Genomic DNA, 21,805 nt, shown 5'->3' with positions numbered 1-21,805 from the left:
TTGCTGTAGCTGTACACCACACAGGTGTAATTCATAAAGTCAATGTAGAGAGATGCTTGTAGAAGATTATAATTTCAAGATGCTCCTGCATAAGGCACAGTATTATGAATATAGGAATTTGGAGATGTGCCCTGAAGGCGGGGGTTGGGAACACTGCATGGCTTTGTGCAGCAGTTCGCCAGAGATACTCTTAAGTTTGTTTTATTAAAGTTTTATTCCTTTCTCATTCACTGGTTTGTTATTTAACGAACCCCAAGATTGTTACAGTCAAAATGGCTGAAAACTTTAAAACAGGATGGTAACAGACTGCAAGACCCAGGGATGAAATCTGGTGATATTCTAAACACAAAGAGCTCTCAACCATGCTATTCGTTGTTGCTATCACTTCACACTGTTTCATCAGAAATTTTCGGCTTTGGTGTGGCCCAGAGAGTGACATTCCTGGAATCTGTTGTGTAGATACTAATTAGGTAGCTTTCAAAGCAGCTAACAAGGATTTTGCCCCCTCCCAAAAAAATCAATGAGTGTATGTTGTGGGATTGTTAGCACAGATGTGTATACAGGTGCAAGACTCTCTTCCCTCCTCATGAGAGATCAGAAGAGGAATTAAACAATTGTTGATTCCCTTTACGATTCTTTAAATGTCTTCCAGAGAAGCACTTGTGCTGCTTGAAATGCAGTTTAAAGAGCAGACACATTACATCTAACACATGCTTCTGTGCTCTTCCATCATTGTGTCTATTTATTATGTTAAAGTGAAAGGAGCACGGAGAGACCTATATGTCACCCAAAAGTATCTTTTTTATGTTTTCCTCTTATAGGTGTTTGTAACATCCATGTAATTTTTTCTATATGGAACAAAACAAATCACAGTAGTGGTGTTGCCAACTTCAAATATTCAAAAATCATGAATTAGGCCCCCAAAATAATAATTTTTTTTTAAAAAAATAATGATTTGAGTGTCTTTTATTTGCCTCCTTGGGTCTTGAGACTTTGAGGCTTCACTTTTTCCTGCTTTTCTCCAGGACCAAAAGGGCTAACACCCACCTTCTCCTTTTAATGAAAACTGAGAAGCTTTAAGAAAAGCACCAAAAATCAGGAGAGACTCAATACTATTTCAAGAGCTGGCAATACTGCAATGAAGTCTGTGCAAAGCTGTCATGAAGATTTTCCAGCCCAGACTAAAATGTACGAACTTCAATCCCCCTCTCTCTTACCATGATGATGAGGTGTTTTATTCGCCTAGCAAAGAGGAGGTGCTTCACCCAGAGAAGTAAGATTTTGCAAAGCTGTGGTTTCAAAACGTCTAAGCACTTTCATAAGGAAGCTTTTTAGTCTTAATTTCCAGAGAATTATTTTAAACAGTGAGAAAATAAGTGTTTTTAAAATGATGATAATGACTTGTCCTTTTCAGGTCAGTGTCAGACCATGATCATGTGATATAATCCATTCTATCTACTATCACTGTCACTCTGTTCTCTTCTTGCATATCATTTACATTGCCATTCTGTATACTAATGTCAAACACCTGCGCTGTTTCTTTTGAGTGTCTCTTGATTGCTTAGTGACATATGTGCATTCTGATCCCAGGGCTAGCTAGTTTCAGTTTTACTAATTCTCACATCAGCGCTCTGTGTTGCATCCACCTGGTTAACTGTCAGTTTGTTCCTGCTCTCAATTTTCCACTGACTAGTCCATCAAGGCAAATGCACATGCCTCAGAGCAGGAGGATATCGATGCATTTTTAATTCTCACTGCAAGGGAGAAGCCGGAGAACCTTCATATTTTGTGTATGTGGTGGTTGTGGGGGATTTTGGAGGGAGAGGAGCAAAGAAGGAGGAAGAAAATAACAGAGACACAAAGGCACTCAGATCTATCACTGCCTGCAGCTGTACCACCTCAGGCAGTACTGTTGTCAGTTCTCAGAAACTAAGCAGCGTTGAGCATGGTCAATAATTTGTTGGGAAAACTCCAGCGGATACCCAGCAGTGGCAGGCATTGAGGTTGAGAATTGGGTACTAAGGAATGTTCCCACCCTGCCCTGAACACAATGCAGTCAGTGCACAGTTCAAGCTTAATCTCTGTCTGGCCTTTGGCTTTCTTTATTGGTAGTCACAACAGCATAAAACTCAGCCTAAGCTTTCTCCCCGCACTAAGACCTTCTGTTAATTAGGGGAAAAGGTGTGTCATTTACCACATGCTAGCTAACGCATGCTAAAATCCTAGTGAAGACAAGGTTGTTTCTAGCGTTCATGCTATTCTTTACCTTGGCTTGCCGCCACATATGAAGACTACTAACTTCCCTCTGGAACACATGTGAAATGGACACTTTCATTTCACCAAAAAATGTGAAACATTTCAAATTTGGTTTGACCTGAACAATTTTTTTCCCCAGTTGTTTGAAATTTGAAACTGAACTGAAAAATGACTTATTCATCTAGCTCTATTTTGGGCACCCTCTTTACCTTTCCAAGGGTTTGCTTGAAGAGACCTCTCTGTTACAGATGCTGGGCACAAAGGGTCACTCCTTTCTCCTTATATATAGCCTTCTTGCCACAATGCATCAGTGCAACTAGCTCCACAGTTGAAATTTTTCGACTGAGAAATTTTCCTATCAGAAAATGCAATTTGTCAAAAATGAATATTTGTGTCAGGAAAATTCCATTTTTTCCATTTATTTATTTTTTACATTAAATGGGAAAATTCAAAATGAAAGTTTTCATTTAGTTTCATTTTTAATTTTAAATTCTCATGTTTTAGTTTGAAAACCAAAAAAAAAAAAATTGGATTTTGACGGTTTTTTCTCCCCCATCCTATTTTCCCCCCACACCCCACTGAACACGATAGAACCAGTGATGACTAGAGATTTTTCTTTCACGTTTTCCTTTTTTCTTTCTTTGTTTCCTCTTTCTTTTATTTCTGCGCTAACTTTTCAAAACATCTCCACCTTTGGAAAAGTTACACAATAGCAAAAGGAGACGAAAAATACTACAACTTTACCACTCTATGAAAAAGAAAAAAGGACAAGAAAAGGGGGCGGAGACGAATTCAAAGCTTCCCAGGGTTTTATTTTGTTTTTGTTTTTTTTCCAGTTTTGGAAAAACTAAACAAACTTTCCATTCAGAATGAAAATGTAGACCTCTTAGTGAGGCTACTTATTCTTGTTTCCTAGATCTGTCAATGTCAATCATGTACTGTTCATTTTTTGGGCCAGCCAGATTGTGCATGACCCTTATGCTGCTGGGGTTGTAGTGTGGAAGAAGAGTGCAAGAAACCTTCCCCACCCCCCTTGCACAACACATTTGTAAGGGCCATCCATGCACTCAAGCAGTGTTCCCTCCATGGGCTCCTAGGGGTGCACAGCATCCCAAAAGGGATTGGAGGGGAGGAAAGTGTCTGGCTCTTTCCCCATCACACACCAAAGGGCACAGGCTACCTCACAGTCTACAGGTTGATGTACGCTGTATAATACCTCTGTGCACCAAGCTGCTTTGGGAGAGAGTGTATTTCAAGGGCTACATCTACTACTCCTGGTGGAATTCTGTCTAAAAAAAATTAAAAATTCTGCAACAAAAAATTAAAAATTCTGTACACAATATTTTCAAATTTTGCAAAATTCTGCATATTTTGTTTGCCAAAATAACACAATATAATCACACCAGTTTCAATTATTTTTGGTCATTTATTTCAAAATACCTGTCAGCAAGTATGTCTGTAACAATACAGACAACAACAAAAGATTCAGAAAATGTTTTTTGACAAATAGATTCTTTACTAGGCATATTAATACAGAACTCTGAGTAATAATTCATTGAAACTACAATACAGAGCCATATTTCCCACACCTCTCAGAAGCAGTGCAAAGGCTTGGGGGAGTCAGGGGTAACAGAGGGAAGTAAATTGCTGGGAAGGAGCCTGGGTGTGAACTTGGAGGGTTATTGGGTATGGATGGGAAAGTGTGGAACAGGTTTTTTTGGGGATTGTTAAGGAAGTTCCCTCTAGCCTCTCCCATTCAGTCAGGCACATCTGCCCCCTCCCCATGTGTCCTTGCACCCCCATCCACATGTGTCCCTCCACCCCCACTCAGACACCCACTCCCCACATCTCCATGTGGCCCTGTACCCCCTCCCCCTGTCCCTATGGGGCTCTGTACCCACTCCCCTGTTCCCATGTGTTTCTGTGTTCCCACCCATCCACTCCCCTGTTCCTACATGTCCCTGTATCCCTTCCCCATCCCCATGTGTCTTTGTGCCCCCACTCAGCCACTCCCCTGTCCCTATGTGTCCCTGTGCCCCTCTCCTTGTCCCCATGTGTCTCAGTAACCCCATCCAGCCACTCCCCTGTTCCTCTGTAGCTCTGCATCCCCTCCCCCATCAGCATGTGGCCCCGAACCTCCCTCCCCCCTGTGGCCATGTGCCTCCACTTCCATTCAGCCTGTCCTCCCCACTAGCCCTTATGAGCCCCTGTCTGACCTTCTAGCACCCCACATTGTCTAACTCCCCATAGACCCTGTCTTCTGACCTGGCTTGACAGGCACGGTAAAGAAGGCAGGCTTTCTCTTCCTTAGCTGGCCCAGAGTTGCTGCTTTGTTCTATCCCCACAGCACCCTCTGGTGGACAAAAGGCAGAACTGCAGCAACATTTCGGCAGAAGCTTTTTTCTGTGCAAAAAAATAAAAATCTGCGGGGCTCATTAATTCTGCATGTGTGCAGTAGCACAGAATTCCCCCAGGAGTAAGAATCTACACAAGGATAAAAGACCCGCAGCATGACTATAGCTGGCCCAGGTCACCTAAAAATTGTGGTCCCAGAGCTCAGGTTCCAGTGAGCCTGAAGAGTCTACACAGCAATTCTAAGCCCTGCAGCCCAAGCCCCACAAGCCCGAGTTGGCTGATCCAGGCCAGCCATGTCTTTTTAATCTCTGTGTAAATGTACCTAAGGATCTCCATGCTGCCCCTAATTCAGACCAGTGGCTCACTATCACAACCTAACTGTCTGTCTACATGACATGCTATATTTCTATTACCATTTTCTTGTGCTTTACAGATATTGTTTCTGGGTTGTTTATACATGCAAGAGCCACTGGGCACTGTGTAAGAGGAACTCTAGACGTAATACCATAAAGAACTCCCACCAATCTGGGGTATGGCTGTTGAGTGGCCCTCAGCTACACTCCTGAAGGTTGTGGGTTTGCATCTGGCTCCATCACATGCTGAAAGGCCAGCTCCAAAATGAGTATCTGCTCCATTGGGTTAAAGCAGTGGAATATGGAATAGTTCAGAATAATAGACTGACTCCCACCCAAGAAAGCTGGTTTAGCGAGGGAGAAGTTGCCTTTGGAAGGAAGTCAGCTTGTGGCATTCTGTGGTCACTTGTTGAGGCCGAACAGGATGTGACCTGACAAAGGGGGCTAAAAGTTGTAAAAATACCTGGAGCTGCTCTTCTGGGTACCATTCACCTTCCTGACACAGATGGTCTTCCAAGGAAATGGTGAGCTACTGTGGGGCATTGTGGTTGGGATGTTTGCTGCATTCTATGTGATCTGTACTCTCTTGTGCTTTATCTCTTAAATATAAAAGGGAGGCAGTGTTAGAAGCTATGAAAACTGTCTCTGCATGTGTTATATGCTTCCCAACTTCCAATTCCCTCCTGAGAGAGTTAACCAGTAAACAAGAAGGCTCACTCCTTTGGTAGGGTTCTAGGAGCAGGGTGTGTTTATGCAACTGGGGTGTTTTGGGAGTCAGCACTGGTCCTGGGGACAAGACAGATGGGCTGAGGGGCTCCATTTCTCTGATGGGGTAGCAGACTCATGGTCAGTGCCCAGGAAATGTGCCAGAGAGGCCATGAGAGGAAACAGTGCTGCAGCCTGCTGAGACCAGGGAAGCTTAAAACACCCAGGAACCAAGAGGCTGGTTTCCCCTCACAGCAGTCTCGTTGGCAACCAGCAGGGGTTGCCCTACAGGATCTCTGACAGGTGCTGCGTAACAGTAGAGTTGGAAATTGCATCTTAATGGTTTGATGGAACAATTAGATAAATCTATTTCCAAACCTTGTGCAAATAGTACCATGAAACTGTAGAAAAAGAAAGGTACTTATTAATAGATGGACCCAAACCAAAACCCAGAATCCAAACACCACTAAACTGCAGGGATTTTTAAATCTAGGTCTGAATTCTGCAGGTATATACCCTCTCTAGTGCCAACACAAGTCTCTGAGGCAGAACACAGCCAAGAAAAGTTGAGTGAAGATAAACCAATCCACCGTCAGCAGCCTACAAGTTAAATAGGATACAAACTACTGAGCCAAAGCCCTGCCTGACAACTCACAGAAATATGATTGATGGTGGTGAATGCAGGTCTGTGAAAGGTCCAGTAAAGAGAACATGAATCGTCTTTTATGAGGAGAGATTAATAAGATTGGGACTTTTCAGCTTGGAAAAAAGACAACTAAGGGGAGGATATGATAGAGGTCTATAAAATCATGACTGGCGTGAAGAAAATAAATAAGGAAGTGTTATTTACTCCTTCTCTTAACACAAGAACTAGGGGTCACCAAATGAAATTAATAGGCACCAGGTTTAAAACAAATAAAAGGAAATTTCTTCATACAACGCACAGTCAACCTTTGCCAGAGTATGTTGTGAAGGCCAAGACTATAACATGGTTCAAAAAAGAACTAGATAAGATCAGGGAGGATAGATCCATCGATGGCTATTAGCCAGGATGGGCAGGGATGGTGTCCTTAGCCTCTCTTTGCCAGAAGCTGGGAATGGATCACTTGATGATTACCTGTTCTGTTCATTCCCTCTAGGGCACCTGCCATTGGCCACTGTCAGAAGACAGGATACCGGGCTAGATGGACCTTTGGTCTGACCGAGTAGGGCCGTTCTTATGTCTGCATTTAATAAATCAGCTGTACACCTTCAACAAAGCACTTCCCATATTGCAGTAAACTCAAAAGCCTGAGTTTTTAATTGAACCTTAATAACTTTTTTTCAAATAGTAGAAAGAGAAAATGTAAGACTGATACTAATCAAAAGTTAAATATTTTCTTTACTGCTGATAGAGATTTTCTCAGCAAAGAGTGTGAAAATCCATATAAAATATGACCGAACGAGTCCTGATTCCAAAAATAACTTCACTATTCTGTGAATTATTACTGCTAAAAAAAAAATAACATTCCTTCAGCAGCTAGGCAGGTACTAGATCCAGAGCACATCGCCATCTCAAGCACCTCAACAATTACCAGGTACCACTACCTGAGCAAAGGTGTGCAGAAATACCTCTGCAGGGAATGTTTAAAGAGCCATGAGTGGGATGGGAGGAATCCAAGCTGATTCATAATCAGCTCTCTTAACTGAATAGCTAATTATGAAATAATTGCAAACAAATTAATGAATTAAGCCTCATTACACCATTGGGAGCGATGTACTGTCTTCATTTATGGAAAAGATTGGAAAATTAAGACACAGAGCAGTTAAGCAACTTGTCCATAATGATACAGTCATTGGAAGAGCCAGGTTTGGAACACAGAACCCCTGACACAAGCTCTGTGGCCTAATGATTAATGCTTGGTCCTTCATCAAAAATGGAGTTTATTTTTTGAGGCTAGTGTTGTTGCTTTAATGAGTGTGTCTATAATCATAGCCCCAGGCTTGCTGAAACCTTTCCTAGCTGTGCAAATTGCTAACACCCTGAGATACACAGCTTGCCTCCCTGTTGCTCTAAAAGTTCAACATTCCAAAAACAGAATCAGGAATAAAAGCAAGATACTGAGAACAAGCCACTAACCTAGAGGGTCAACATTTGTTGCTATTAAATATCCCATTGCACTTTTTGCAAGAGTAAGGATATTGGTCCAGTAAATACTACTAAAATGTTACCATTCCCTGCCTTTGCAGGTGGAGACAGAAAGCTGACTTTTAAGTTCATACTGTTCGTTTCAAAACCAAAAACTCGCCTGAAGTACAAAGAAAACTGGCCCCATTGATTCTGGAAAGACTATAGTGCTGTGATCAATCATATTAAAATATTCATCTGGCCCCAAAATTTTAGTCTGCACGCTCTAGTTGAATGTGTTTCCAAACTTTATACAGCAATTGGAAAACCACTGAATTATAGATAAGCATTTCAGTGGAGTAAATGCACAGGCTATTGGATGCTAGTGCAGCCAGCGCCTGCATCCTGCCAACTCATGAACAGTGTAACACTTTCATTTAAGATCCTGAAAAACTGACTCCCAGCAGGGTCCTGTGAGATTGAATGAATAATGTACCAAATTCATTTCAGCCAGTGTTCAAAAAATACAATTCACCTGAATGCCCAGAAAGATTGGCATAGCCCATTAAAATGTTTCAGATAGCTTTGTAACCCTTTCAGCCCCCTTCTCATAGAGACCTAGGCAGACTTGCATGATACTACCAAATGACAAAGGAAAAACTATGGAATCTGAGATGCTGGGGAGTTGAGATTAACTGTTTGCATTCTGACATTTTCATGATTACCACCCCAGGGAATGATTCTGAGGATATATGTGCTTGCAGCTCCAAAAGGGGGATTTCCAGACATATCAAAGTAGTACTGGTCAGGAAAATTATATTAGCAAATAAATTACATAGCACTGCGCAGATCAAGCAGACTGTGGTAATAATTATTAATTTATTAAACTGATCTTCCACTGTTAGCCCTGCACATTAAGATCAGTAGAAGAGAAGGAACAACAAGTCAAATATGCGTAGCAATGATAATTGGCCTTTATAAATAGCACTTCAAAGTACTGTATAAACATGAAAGGTTTAAATGTAGCTTTAAGCCAAAACCTGCAGTAGGGGTGGGTGAGTGTGGAGGGGTATTGCCCAAATGGGAGCATTGAGAGAGTACTTCCTGCAGTACTGCACAGCATTGCTGGTGGTGTATCTTTTTACCAGGTACAGCATGACCAATGCAGAGCCCCATCTGTGGTAGGGTTGCCAATTTTGGTTAGACATATTCCTGGAGGTTTCCTCACATAACAAACTTTAGTTAAAGATTAATCTTTAATTCCTAGAGACTCCAGGACAATCCTGGAGGCTTGGCAACACTAATCTGTGGCCCCAGCAAACTCCCATTGACATCAAAGAAGCCAAGTTCGGCTAACATTGAGCATTCTTGAAAATCCCACCCAGAGAGTTTAAGACCTAACTATTCTGCCAATTCTGTGTGTGTGCCCATTTTTGGGTGCCCAATTTGAAATTCATGGGATGGAGATACACAGAGCACTCCATATCCCACTGAAGTCAACTGAATTGCATGTGCTTGGCACTACTGAAAATTAGACCCAGCATGTGTCAATTTGGGCACCCAAAACTAGTGGATATTTTTACAAACTGGCCTAAAACTGGCAAATCAGTCTTGGCAGTTCAATTATTTGAACTAAGGAGTTCTTAAGAGCAGCTCCTGTGCTCTTATCACTAGGCAGTGATGCAAAGGATCAATTATTGTCTTGCAAATGAGCATTTCTTGTAGGAAAGGGGGATTGGAGAGGGAAGAAAGACGCTGAAAATTCTATCACAACATGTAAATCTCATTTTTGTCCTGAGCAAATGGAATAGCTTCAAGGTTCAGAGTGACCTGTTGGTAACTGGAGCACTTACTGATAGACAGTTTTGCAATCTGTACATGAAACCACTTCTCCCTTTCTGGATTAGTCATTGTAGTGGTTCCATACAATCTGAAAGAAAACCTACTGTCTTCCCTTTAGCAATGAAACTCTCATTAATAGCATGAAAAACTCTTTTTTGTTTTGCGTTTACAGTGCTGCTTTTTTCCCTCTCCTCCCTTAAAGGCTCTGCTGAGAGGAATGGATGTTTCGCCACAGGAAGCCCCATGATCGAATACTGCAATCTTTAATGTTCTGTCACATCGTCAGGGTTTTATGACTCAGACATAAATTTTCACTCTGAGCTAAAACAGGCCAAAAGCAGATTTTCTTTTTATCAAATTGTGATGCAGTTAGCTTTGTCGTATTTTATTTCTGAAAGGCAGCACGAGGGGATTTCAGTTTTGCTCCCTTAACTGAAGTTACGTGAAGGTTTTTTTTAATAAGATTTGACATGATACTAGTCCATGGGTTCCCAAACTTGGTTCGCGGCTTCCCCAGCTCCCAATTGCCGGGAATGGTGAACCACAACCATTGGGTCTGGGAGCTGCGAGTGGCTGTACCTGCGGACACTCAGGTAAACGAAGCATCTCACGGCCCACCAGGGGCTTACCGTGAACAAGACGCAAACCAAGTTTGGGAACCCCTGTGCTAGTCCATTTTGGTTTTTGTTTAAGTTACGCAATATTCTTTGGCTTTGAAATGGCCTATGAATTATTTGTTTGGACCTGATTCTCCTCTTGCTTTCATACCAGTCTTATCTCCATTGTCTTCAGACCAGCTACTCCTGATTTACTTGGGTGAAAGCAAGAGGCAAATCGGAGCATTATTTCACAGGAAGCATTGGAGTTAAAGAAATGGTTTTCCCTCTTAAAGGAGAGAAGTGAGTAACACAGACGTGCAGCAGCGTGTGTTTATTTACAGCAGACTTTTGAGCTGGTGGAATGATTGAGCAGAAATAATACAGTGGAACATTCAGCAAGGGTTTTTCTCTATGGATAATTTCATAATCTGAAATCAAAACAAGGGAACAGACCACCCAAAGTAATAGACACTCTCACAGGCACGTGTTCAACACAGTAGGATAGCCTTTCAGCCTGCAGTTCTTCCTTCCTGTAGGCATTCTTCTTTCTTTTTCCTAGAACACCAATACAAACCTGCACTGGGGGAAGCTGAGTTGTATTTCATCCTTTGTTCGCCAAACAACATGGCACCCTGCCACAAGAACTGATTTTGACCTCACAGTGGTACAACTCAGGCATAATCCCACTGAAGTCAATGGAGTTACATCAGTGCAAAAGAGGGGTGAGTCAGGTCAGAGTGAGGCCTAGTGCATAAGGTTTATGGGACTGAAGGAAGGTATTTCTCTTTTCTGTTCACTTACTGGATAAGGTTGCCAGGTGTCCAGTTTTCAACTGGAATATCTGGTCGAAGAGGGATCCTGCCGGCTCTGGTCAGGACTGCTGACCAGGCCATTAAAAGTCCAGTTGGCTGTGCAGCAGGGCTGAGGCAGTCTCCCTGCGTGCCCTGGTTCTGCACAGATGCTGGCATTTCCCTTCGGCTCCAGGGCAGAGGTGCAGCCACGGGGGCTCTGTGCACTGCCCCCATCCCAAACGCCATCCCTGCAGCTCCCATTGGCTGGGAACCACAGCCAATGGGAGCTGCAGGGGTGGCGCTTGCGGATGAGGGCAGCGCATGGAGCTGCCGGGCTGCACCTCAGCCTAGGAGCCAGAAGGAAATTCCAGCCACTTCCAGGAGCCTCCTGAGGTAAGCGTGGTCCAGAGCCTGCAACCTGAACCCCATCCACACTCCAACCCCCTGCCCCAGCCCTGAGCCTCCTCCTGCGCCCAAACTCCCTCCCAGAGCCCGCACCCCCTCCCGCACTCTGAACCCCTCATTCCTAGCCAGAGCCCACCCTCAGCACATCTCATCCCCAGCCCTAACCCAGAGCCCGCACCCCCAGCCGAAGACCTAACCCCCTCCGCACCCCAACCCCCCACCCTGAGCCCCTCATTTCTGGCCCCAACCTTGAGCCCATACCCCCTCCCACATCCTATCCCCCTGCCCCACCCCAGAGCCCCCTCCCACACTCCAAAAACCTCATCTCGGGCCCCAGCCCAGAGCCTGCAGCCCCAGCCAGAGCCCTCATCCCCACCCACACCCCATCCCCCTGCCCAGCCTGGTGAAAGTGAGCGAGTGAGTGAGGGTGAGGGAGAGCGAGCAATGGAAGAAGTGGGGATGGAGTGAGCAGGGGGTGGAGCTTCTGAAAAGGGGGAGGGGAGAGGAGGGGCGTGGCCTTGGGAAGGGGCAGGGCAGGGGCTGGGCAAGGGCATTCAGTTTTCTGCATTCGGAATGTTGGCAACCCTATTACTGGATCGTGCAGCACAGTCTCTCTCAGCTATTATTTCAGCTGGCTGTATGTAGCCTAAGGCAGGCAACACTGCATCAGTTTGTTCATGTGGTCCATGTTATTAAGGTTATTTTTGCAACCATAAGGACCAGAAGATTCTTTAAAAAAAAATATAACTGAAATTCTGCAGCATAACTCCATTGCAAGGAGTGGATTCCATAGCAAATTCCTCAGCCACTGAGTCAACAAGGCTCAGCTAATTATTCTTAATAGATCATTTTAAAAGGGAGACATCATAATATACAGATAATTTGCAGATATTTGGGCTAACTTTTCAAGGCTTATCCAAACAGAAGTGCACCACCAAACTTTTTGAAATGTGCCAATAACTAATTTGCATGTGTCAGAACTTCCAACTACTTGGCCATTAATTTGCAGTAGCAATCACACTCACATGGGGCTTTTCATCTTCTAAGCACTTCGGAACGTTTACTGCCAGTAATTAAATCGCACAACAGCACTGTCAGGCAAGCAAGCATTCTGATTTACTCATCAAGTAATATTATTGGTTGTCACGGCAGCATTTTACAGATAGGGAAATAGGGAAACTGAGGCAAAGTGAGTTTGAGAGATTTAAGATTTTCCAAGGCTATGGAGAGGCAGCACTGTTCTGATCTACATAGTTTTGGTACCAGTATAACTATTTTAAATAGGGGTGTGGTTCTTTTTTACCTAAATAGTAATACCAGTACAACCTCTAGTGTAGACACAGTTTTACTTGTACCAGTATATCTGATTCCACTTCCTGTGTGGTACTGATATAGCTGCGTCCATAATGGTTGTACCACCCTAACTGTGCGAATATAGCTTAAGCAGTATAACTTTTGTGTGTCAACAAGGCCTGTGTGAGTGCTGAGATCAGTACTTGTGAATTTTTGGGGTGGAGACCTGTTCTCAGACCATTCTGTCACTCTTTCCAGTGTAAGGTTAGGAAGCCTTGGCCCTGATACTGCAGGTGCATGGACATTAAAATCCTTGAGGCAGACTCCCAGTGGCCACAGGGGTCTGGTTACATAGATGCAACTGCAGGGGGGTGGGGTCCATGATTGGCTGCAGTGCATTTATAGGGAGAGAGAATTGCTTACGCCCATGCACAAAATCCACTTTGTTAGAGAGATTAAGGCTTTGTCTATGCTGGATTTTCGTCGGTAAAACTTGTCATTCGGGGTGTGAAAAAAACACCCCCTGAACGACAAAAGTTTTACCGACGAAAAGCGCCAGTGTGAACAGCACTTTGTTGGCAGGAGAGCTCTCCTGCCAACAAAGCTACCGCCGCTCATTGGAGATGGAAGTTTTTTGTCGGCGCGAGAGGTCTTTCCTGCTGACAAAGAGCAGCTACACTGCGCGCCTTTTAGCCACACAGCTGTAGTGGCACAGCTGTGTCACTAAAAGGTGCAAAGTGTAGACACAGCCTAAGAGAATCTACACTAATGCCATGCTATCTACTGGGTTTCTATGAGCATAAAAACATGTGGGTGGCTGCCACCCAGCATGGTCTGCATTTTCCTGACTAAAACCCTTAATGAGGACAATTACAGTACTAGTTTGAGGCATGCAGAGCCTGGAAATTACAGTGAAGGGTAAACAAGTTTTGTACTGCCATCAGAAAGAGACCCCGAGGAATATTAAACCAGAATTATTCCCATAATTGTTGTTAGCATGTGTGAGTGTTTGTACTAAAGCAAAACAATGCACACAGTTTCTTTCAACCTCTGATGTAGAGCTGTTTTCAAGGTGGCATTATGGGAAGAGGGAAATGTACTGCCCTTTGTGTGAACTTCTCATCATATGCAGTGTTAACGAAAGAGATTTTTGTAAAATACCACAAGCCTAATTCTTGAGGTCAGTGGAGTTACACCAGCACAGAATTTGGGCCCCATGTATTTTGCTGCTTTTATTTTTTCTGTGCATTAATATGGAGAAGTCTTGTGCTTTGCTAGGCAAAGATTTATTTTATTTTATTTTATTTTATTTTATTTTATTTTATTTGCTGTCTAATCTAATCTACATATGATTTATGTTTGCAAGCTCTCCAGGTCAGCAGTTCTTAACCCATGGCCCAATTAGCACACAGCTGTGGCCCAGCTCAGCTGTGTGCTAAAGGCCGCCCACGTGGCAGGATCTGGGATCCTAGCTGCCAGGCCTGATGGGGTTCTGGCTGCCCACCGCTCAAAGTGGCAGGGTCAGGGCTGCCAGCCCACCCCACGTGGGGGGTGTCCAGTGGTTGAGGCTGCCAGCCGGCCCTGCGGGGTTGGGGGGTCTGGAGTCTGCGGCTGCCTGTGGCCCCACGGGGTCTGGGGCATCTGACTCGCCCCGTGGGGTCAGGAGTCTGGGGCTGCTGGCACCCTGCAAGGTCCGGGGCTCACGGCCAGCCCTGTGGGGGGTCTGGGGCAGCCACACAATGGGGGTCCAGGGTCTGGGGCAGGCAGCCAGACAGCCCCACATGGCAAGGGTATGGGCTGCCACTGCCCTGCCACCTGGCCCCTGCAGCCCAGGTAACACATTATGGGCCGCATAAATAAGTTGAGAAGAACTGCTCCTGATCCATCAACAAAAGTTCCTTATCAGTTTATCTGACAGTATGTGCCTGGGGATGGTGCAATCACGTTCAGTCTGAAATATTAAATGAAATCAGCTAGCTACCAGCACTGAACCTGAAAGAGTCCCATGTCAAGGCACACCAGCTCAGGTGAACCTGAAATAGAATACTAGCCAAAAGTAAATCTGTCTAGTAAATTTAGATTGATTTAAACCTGGCAAGAGGAAAAGAACACTGATTATAAATATCGAGGTGATAGGCACCTTATTACATAGATTACATTGGACGTTCCCAAACTGAGGCACAGGACCCCCTGTGGGGGGCGCTGACTGTATTCATGGGGGGAGGAGTGAGAAGCTTTAGAAAAAAAAACATATGGCACACGTTTTACTCACAGCAATAAATAACTAGCAAATCTGATTCCTCCAGATATATCAGGTCCTCAAACAGTGCTGTGCATTTGACTAGAAAGGAAAGGAAAGTCCATTTAATGCCATCCCTGGGAATTCTGCCCAATGTAGTTCTCCAGTGTTCAGCAAAATATTGACATTTCGATATGACACTGCATTTTGAGTGCTTTCAACCCCTTTGAGTCACCCTTAATCAGTTTCCTCATGCTCTGGTTCATCTGTGTCATCATCTGTTATGATTTGTCCAGTTTCTCAAAAGCTGCCTTCTCCCAGACCCTGGGGGTTCTCAACCCCCTGCTCCACCCCAGGTTCCGACCCCACCAAACCCTTCCCCCAAGCCCCACCCTCTGCCTCGCCTCTTCCCACCCACTTCCTCCCTTCCCATGAGCATGCCCCATTCCCGTTCCTCCCCCTTTCCTCCCAGAGCCTCCTGCACCACCGCGAAACAGCTGATTATAGTGGGTGGGAGGCGCAGTGGAGGTGAGGAGGAAGCTGGCTGCCAGTGGGTGCTAAGCACCCACTAATTTTTTTCCATGGGTGCTCCAGCCCTGGAGCACACATGGAGTCGGCACCAATGATTAGTGTCAATTCCTTTCAAATGTTGGTTCCTGGAATCACAACATGGTCTCTCTCCAGTTTCATAGTCTCTCTCATGGTTCTTCATGCAACAATACCAAGTACAATTCTTCAGATTTATACATAATAAAATTACAAAGATACTCCATTAAGTCTGGATTCAGCAATGCACTGGAACACATGCTAAGCACCTGCTTAAGTCCCATTGGAATCAATAAAATCAAATTTTATGCTTTCATGAATAGAGATGGACTTTGCATGTGTTTAAGTGCTTTTCTGATCTGAACCAAGGCCTGGGAGTACTATGCTTTCCTCTTTGTAATATTTTATAGGATCCAGGTTAACCTTTGTGTCAATAGTGAATACTTTTATAATTAAAGTAGTTAAGTCACTGATAAGTAAAATCTGTATCCTTCACCCATTATGCATGCTATCTTACTATTTTGCCTAGGCCATTGGTCAGGAATAGATTAATTTACATTCAAAACATTAGGCCTGATTGGTATTGCTACCAGATCAGAATTTTACACTTGCTTTGCATAGGGGAAAATTACTACCTCAGGTGCAATCCAGGAGGGAATCAGAGGTTTGTAGATTTTAAGGCCAGAGGGGTCTATTACATTCATCTAGTCTGAGCTCCTGCATAACATAGGGCATAGATTTTACTCAGTGAATTCCTCCTTTTAGCCCAGTAATATGTGGTTGAACTAGAGCATATTTTTAGAAAGACATTTAATCTTGATTTTAAGACTCCAAATACTGGACAATTTGGTAATTTGCTACAGTGTTTGATTACCCTCATTGTTAAAAATGTGCACGTTTATTTCATTTGAACTTTGCTAACTTCAGCTTCCAGCCATTGGATCTTGTTATGCTTTTATCTGCTGGATTAAAGAGTCATCAAGTATCAGACATCTTCTCCATATATAGGTTATTAGAGATCATAATATAGCCTTCATGGCATCACAGAGAGTTCTAGGCTATAAAGAGATGCACAGAGATATATTCTGCAGTCCAATATCCCACTTCTGGGTTCCTGACCTAATAACTCCAGCCTGTCTCAAAAACAACCATAAGTCTTATTTTCTTCCACTAACTAATCATAAAGACACAAACTCATGATGGAACATAACCCATGACTTGACTATTGGATGTGTGATATATAGTTTTGTAAAGAAAGGGATATTCAGCACATTGTTCCGGTGTCCCAAACTAAGATTTAATATAACTCTAAATCTTGATGGGAAATAACTATCAGGAGCAATGGAACTTCACAAAAACAAGACCTTTGTTTCTCTGAAGTGAAACAATGAAGAATGAAGTATGAGAACAATAGACAACATCCACTATGTAAGCAGAATGTTCCTCAAAGCTTTCTATGATGTGTCAACTAGCATGAACGATGACTTGTTTTCTCTGTTATTTCTCTTTCCTAACCAATTGCTGTGGGATTCATGACTTGTTTTTATTAAATGTTTGCATTAATCCTTAAGAAACTGAAATATAATCAAGACATAGTCTACACAGGCAATTAAAGGAGGAAAGGGTGGAAATTTCAAATGTGCTAAGCCGTGGCCTAATTGAAGTCAATGGGCATTTTACTCTGGGGAGCAAAGTGAAGTCAATGCTAAGTGTTTTATAAAACTTCACCCAAAATACTTGTCTTGCTTCTTTATAAATAATTCTTCTTCCTTTTCCTCCTCAGGGCTCTTCCTGCAATGATGCATTGGGTCCGAACTCAGAAACCAGGAGAAAGTGGTATCAATATTATCACTGCTGATTTTGTAGAACTTGGTGACTTTATCAGCACTGTCATAAAACTCAACTATATCCTGGATGAAGGTGAAGCTGATACTACTTGATACTACTGCAATATATTTGTTGTTCATTGAGTAGATTTAAAAGGAAAACCCAATTGTATTAGAAAAAAATATCTTGTAACACACAGATCTTCCTATAACACTGAATCTCTGAGGTGTTTAGGGCTGTAGTGGGTGGGCAAAGGGAAATGTTTTCATTGGTTATAATAATTTTCTACGTTAATAAACCCTCATGTTTTTCATTTGAAGAGCAAAACAGGATTTCTTTAGTGGTCAACTAGAGAAAGTCACTTGCACATTTTTCACAAAGTACCAAATATAATTTTTGTGTTTTACTTCTAAGGTTATGAATAGTGCCAAGCAATTTGCTTTATGCAGATTGGAGGGACGTATAATGCCCTCTGTCTGCACAGGGAATTCCCACTGACATGAATGTTTTGCTTCAGACTGAGGGCATTATATTACCCTAATGTTTCAATTCAATGCACTTCATCTGTTAGGTGGCATAACTGATTGCATTCATTGGCAGTCATCAGTTTATTGGCATTTGGGGAATAAATTCAGTATAAAGTCATGCTTGCAATTCTTGTATTGTCAGCAGACAGCAAATATTGAAAACCATATTCTGTAGCCTGTGCAGAATATAGGCCAAATCCTGATCACGTTGCTCACCTGGGGTAGGATTGTCAGAAGTGCTGTGCACTTGCTGAAGTCAAAAAGTATGCAGCATTGGCCTAACTCGAATCCCATCAAAGCCAGTGGGAGTTTTACCATGGACTTCAGTAGGAGCAGAGTTACGGCAATGCTGAGCACTTTTAAAAATCCCTCCTGTGAGAAGTCCCATTTACAGATTTGATGCAAAGCCCATTGAAGTCAATGGGAGGCTTTCCATTCATCAGCTTTGGACTAGGCCCTAATTCAGTAGAATTACTCATCTGAGTAAAATGAGCAGGATTTGACCTCATCTATAGAAATTTACTTTCTGCAGGAATAAATCTATATAGACGAAACGTTGACTTGTTTAGTATTAAGTTGCAGTATCAATTTCTCTTTAAGTTCTATAAACAGAACAACAGTTTTCTGCTGATGAAAAAATTGGTGCCAATTCAACAGTGAAAAATTGCTTTACTAAATAGTGGAACAATTCAGTGAGTAGCAAATAACATTAATCTATGGTCCTTTCATTCATGTGAAATAATAAATCATGACAAGAGGTTTAGAATAGCTGCTATTACAACAGCAGACCCTCCAGTCCCCCTACTCTTAATGAAACATATATCACTCTAATAGGTGAAAAAGTTGGTGAGGTATAAAATAAAATGAGAGCAGAGTCATTGTATGGTTTCAACAACTCACAATTGGATATTAATGGAGTTAATCATATATACTGATGTGCATGCAGACAATGGAGGAAAACAGAGCATTTAGTAAAATTTCTACAAATCATACGGACTCCAAAGTAGTACAATGAGAAATTGCTTATTGAAATATCATAGTTTAAATTTGAAAGGGTGAGGGTTAAGGTGGCATCCTTATTCAGTTGAAGTCCCTTTGATATCAATGGAAGTTGCTTGAGAAAGGCCTTAGGATGGTTTTATTTGGCCCTTACTAATTTCCATTAAGTGATAAAACATGAGGAATAGAAACTGCAAATGCAACATTCTGAGGTTACGAAAATGAAAATGGCGTCACCAGGAATGGATATTTTTTCATTTCCAAAGTAGTGGAATAAAAGGTATATTCACTAGTATTTTATATTTAGATGATGTGCCAGTGTGTGTCTATGGATGTATGTGTGCATTAAAGGCACATATATATATTGTCTCTATGTACATAATACAGAGACATACACACACACAACTGTGCCCTCATTTTTAGCTATAGGTATATATACAGGTTAAAGAATGTAGAAAGTAAATTTACAACTTCTTCTTCATTAACCATTCCTGTGTGTCAGTTAGGGCTATGAGAACCAATCACAATGGGACCGCAAAACCAGGCCAATTTGGTTTCTTTACTAAACCAAAACTTGACCAAAACATTTACTGAGGTTCACAGACGCTGTCTCTTCCCATAGGAGATGGAGAAAACTATGGTTTTCACACAAAGACAGACAAAACTCAGTAGGTTCTGGTGAAAGTAGTTTCCAGATTCTCTCAAAGGAAAATTCAATAGATGAGAACTACATGAGTTGAAATGTAAAAGTAAGTTTTGCTGAATCCCATGCAAACAAACTGCCACATTTTGCACAGTTCTCAAGGCAGTGCCTTTCCTTTGAACAGGGCGTCTGGTGATATAAATTTACAACTTGTTTCCTTACTTATTGGAGATATGGTTTAAGAAGTTATTTTCTTAATTATTTCAGTGAGCCAGATTGCTTTTTTTTCAATGTCTTCTGTCATTTTTCAGCTGTGTTAGTCTGTATTCGCAAAAAGAAAAGGAGTACTTGTGGCACCTTAGAGACTAACAAATTTATTTGTGCATAAACTTTCGTGAGCTACAGCTCACTTCATCGAATGCATCCAGTGAAGTGAGCTGTAGCTCATGAAAGCTTATGCTCTAATAAATTTGTTAGTCTCTAAGGTGCCACAAGTACTCCTTTTCTTTTTGTCATTTTTCAGTTATTTAAATGTGGCCAAAGCATTTTAACTGCATAAAAATATTTAAAAAAATAAAAAATCTGAGCATTGCAAACATCTTTCGGGTGAGCAAAGAAAAAAGACTAATTTGCTTTTATTTTGTGATTGGGTTTCTATTATAAACAACTGAGAGGCACAATGTTGATTTCCTCTTGGAAACCCTGAGTCAAGAACACATAAAATGCCACAAGGGTTTCATTTATATAAATATGTACTGAAAACAGGTGTTTCGATGTATTTAAGAAAAAAGTATATATAAATATAACTATGTTGTATCTTGAGCTTATTGACATTGTTAAAATGTTTGCTTAGCATCAGTTGTGTCCTATTTGTTGTTTGGGTGCTGGAAAATAAAAGCAAAGCAAAAAAAAGTCCTCTGCAAAGATAGGGTAAATAAACAAATTATGTAGTTTCTCCATTAGGCTGGGGGAGGGAAGGGATCTTTATACTGTTAGCTAAATGCACAAAAAAACTTTGTCAGCTAAATGACATTTTCATTCAGCTGTTAATCTCGTTCCCAATGGAGAAGAACAGAATTTAATGGCAAGGGCTGTGGATAAACAAACTAGCTTTAATTGTTGTCAGGGAGGGAATAGAGTAACGTGCAGTTCACTAGTCTGTGATGGACAAACATCTTAATCCTGCCATCCTAACAGGGAAAGTTTCCATTGTTGTTCTTGTGGGATGCTTGCCAAAAAACCAAACGAACCAGAAGGGAAGTGTGCAATACAACTGGACCCTTTGGGGGCTTGTCTACATAGGGAGTTATTTCAGAATAGCTATTCCCTATTAACTCCATGTGTGGATGCTTATATTCCAGCGTGAGCGTCTTATTCCACATTAGCTTAATCCATACAGCACTCTTATTCCAGAATAAGAGCGACTATCCATGGAATTAATCAGGAATAGTTAATCTGCTTTAAATTTTCACCTTCACTTATTCTGCATTAATTTTTATGTGTAAACAAGCCCTTAGAGCCCAATCTTGCCATCTGTATGTAGGCAAAATTGACTTGAACATTAAATGTGTCTACTTAAGATCTTTGAATCCAGAATTGGATCCTACTGCGTTCCTATTGCGTTTGACATACCTGCTTTGGTTTTTCTGTACACATACCACATGGAATCCTATATGGGAAATAATGACTGTAATCTACTTAGAGCAAAAACCCCACCTAAGATACTGGGCATCATAATTTTTCCATCTGTTGCATTTTGCATCCTTCACTGTCTTTTGAAGCTAATAATGTTAATTTGTCGACTGCCATCGCATTGTCTTTTTTCTCCTCTGGTACACATTTAACCACTCAAATCTATAGTCTAGTGTGTACATGTCAAGTAATATGAATCTTTTGGATGCTATGACATGGCTACTTAATGTTTTCTTTCAGTCAGATCTGCAAAAATTTACCAATCACAACAGAGCACCACATACATTAAAGAGCTTAAAGGCAATGGGTCAGATGCTCAGCCGGTGTAAATCAGCACCGCGCCAATCAAATCCTATCTTGATTTACACCTTGTGAAAATTTGGCCCACTTATTTCACACCAGTATATTCATTGGCTTCAGTGAAGTTATTTCTGACTTACACCAGTGTATGTGGGATCAGAATCAGCCCAAAGGGTCCAAATTCTGCTCAGTTTTCACCAGTGAACCCTCATGGAAGCCAACTGAAGTATCAGTAGTAATGAAATCAATGATATTACAACTGGTGTAACTGCAGGCAGAATTTGCCCCAGTATTTTTATAGCTGTAATTTACACATACATTCTTCC

At 42.1% G+C, this 21,805-nt stretch overlaps 1 protein-coding gene across 1 annotated transcript in view; it reads left to right on the top strand.

Moving 5' to 3' along the window:
* The window catches only part of PLCXD3 (phosphatidylinositol specific phospholipase C X domain containing 3), a 146,690-nt gene extending 126,458 nt beyond the window's left edge, over positions 1 to 20,232 (top strand). Inside the window, exon 3 of the mRNA XM_038403716.2 lies at positions 17,275 to 20,232. Within this exon, the coding sequence (XP_038259644.1) occupies positions 17,275 to 17,431 (157 nt within the window). The 3' untranslated portion in view covers positions 17,432 to 20,232. The remainder of the gene's footprint in view (positions 1 to 17,274) is intronic.
* Positions 20,233 to 21,805: the final 1,573 nt, after the last annotated feature.

Source organism: Dermochelys coriacea, chromosome 5, assembly GCF_009764565.3.
Source record: "Dermochelys coriacea isolate rDerCor1 chromosome 5, rDerCor1.pri.v4, whole genome shotgun sequence".
Lineage (NCBI taxonomy): Eukaryota > Metazoa > Chordata > Testudines > Dermochelyidae > Dermochelys > Dermochelys coriacea.
This window is presented reverse-complemented; position numbering and strand designations above follow the sequence as displayed.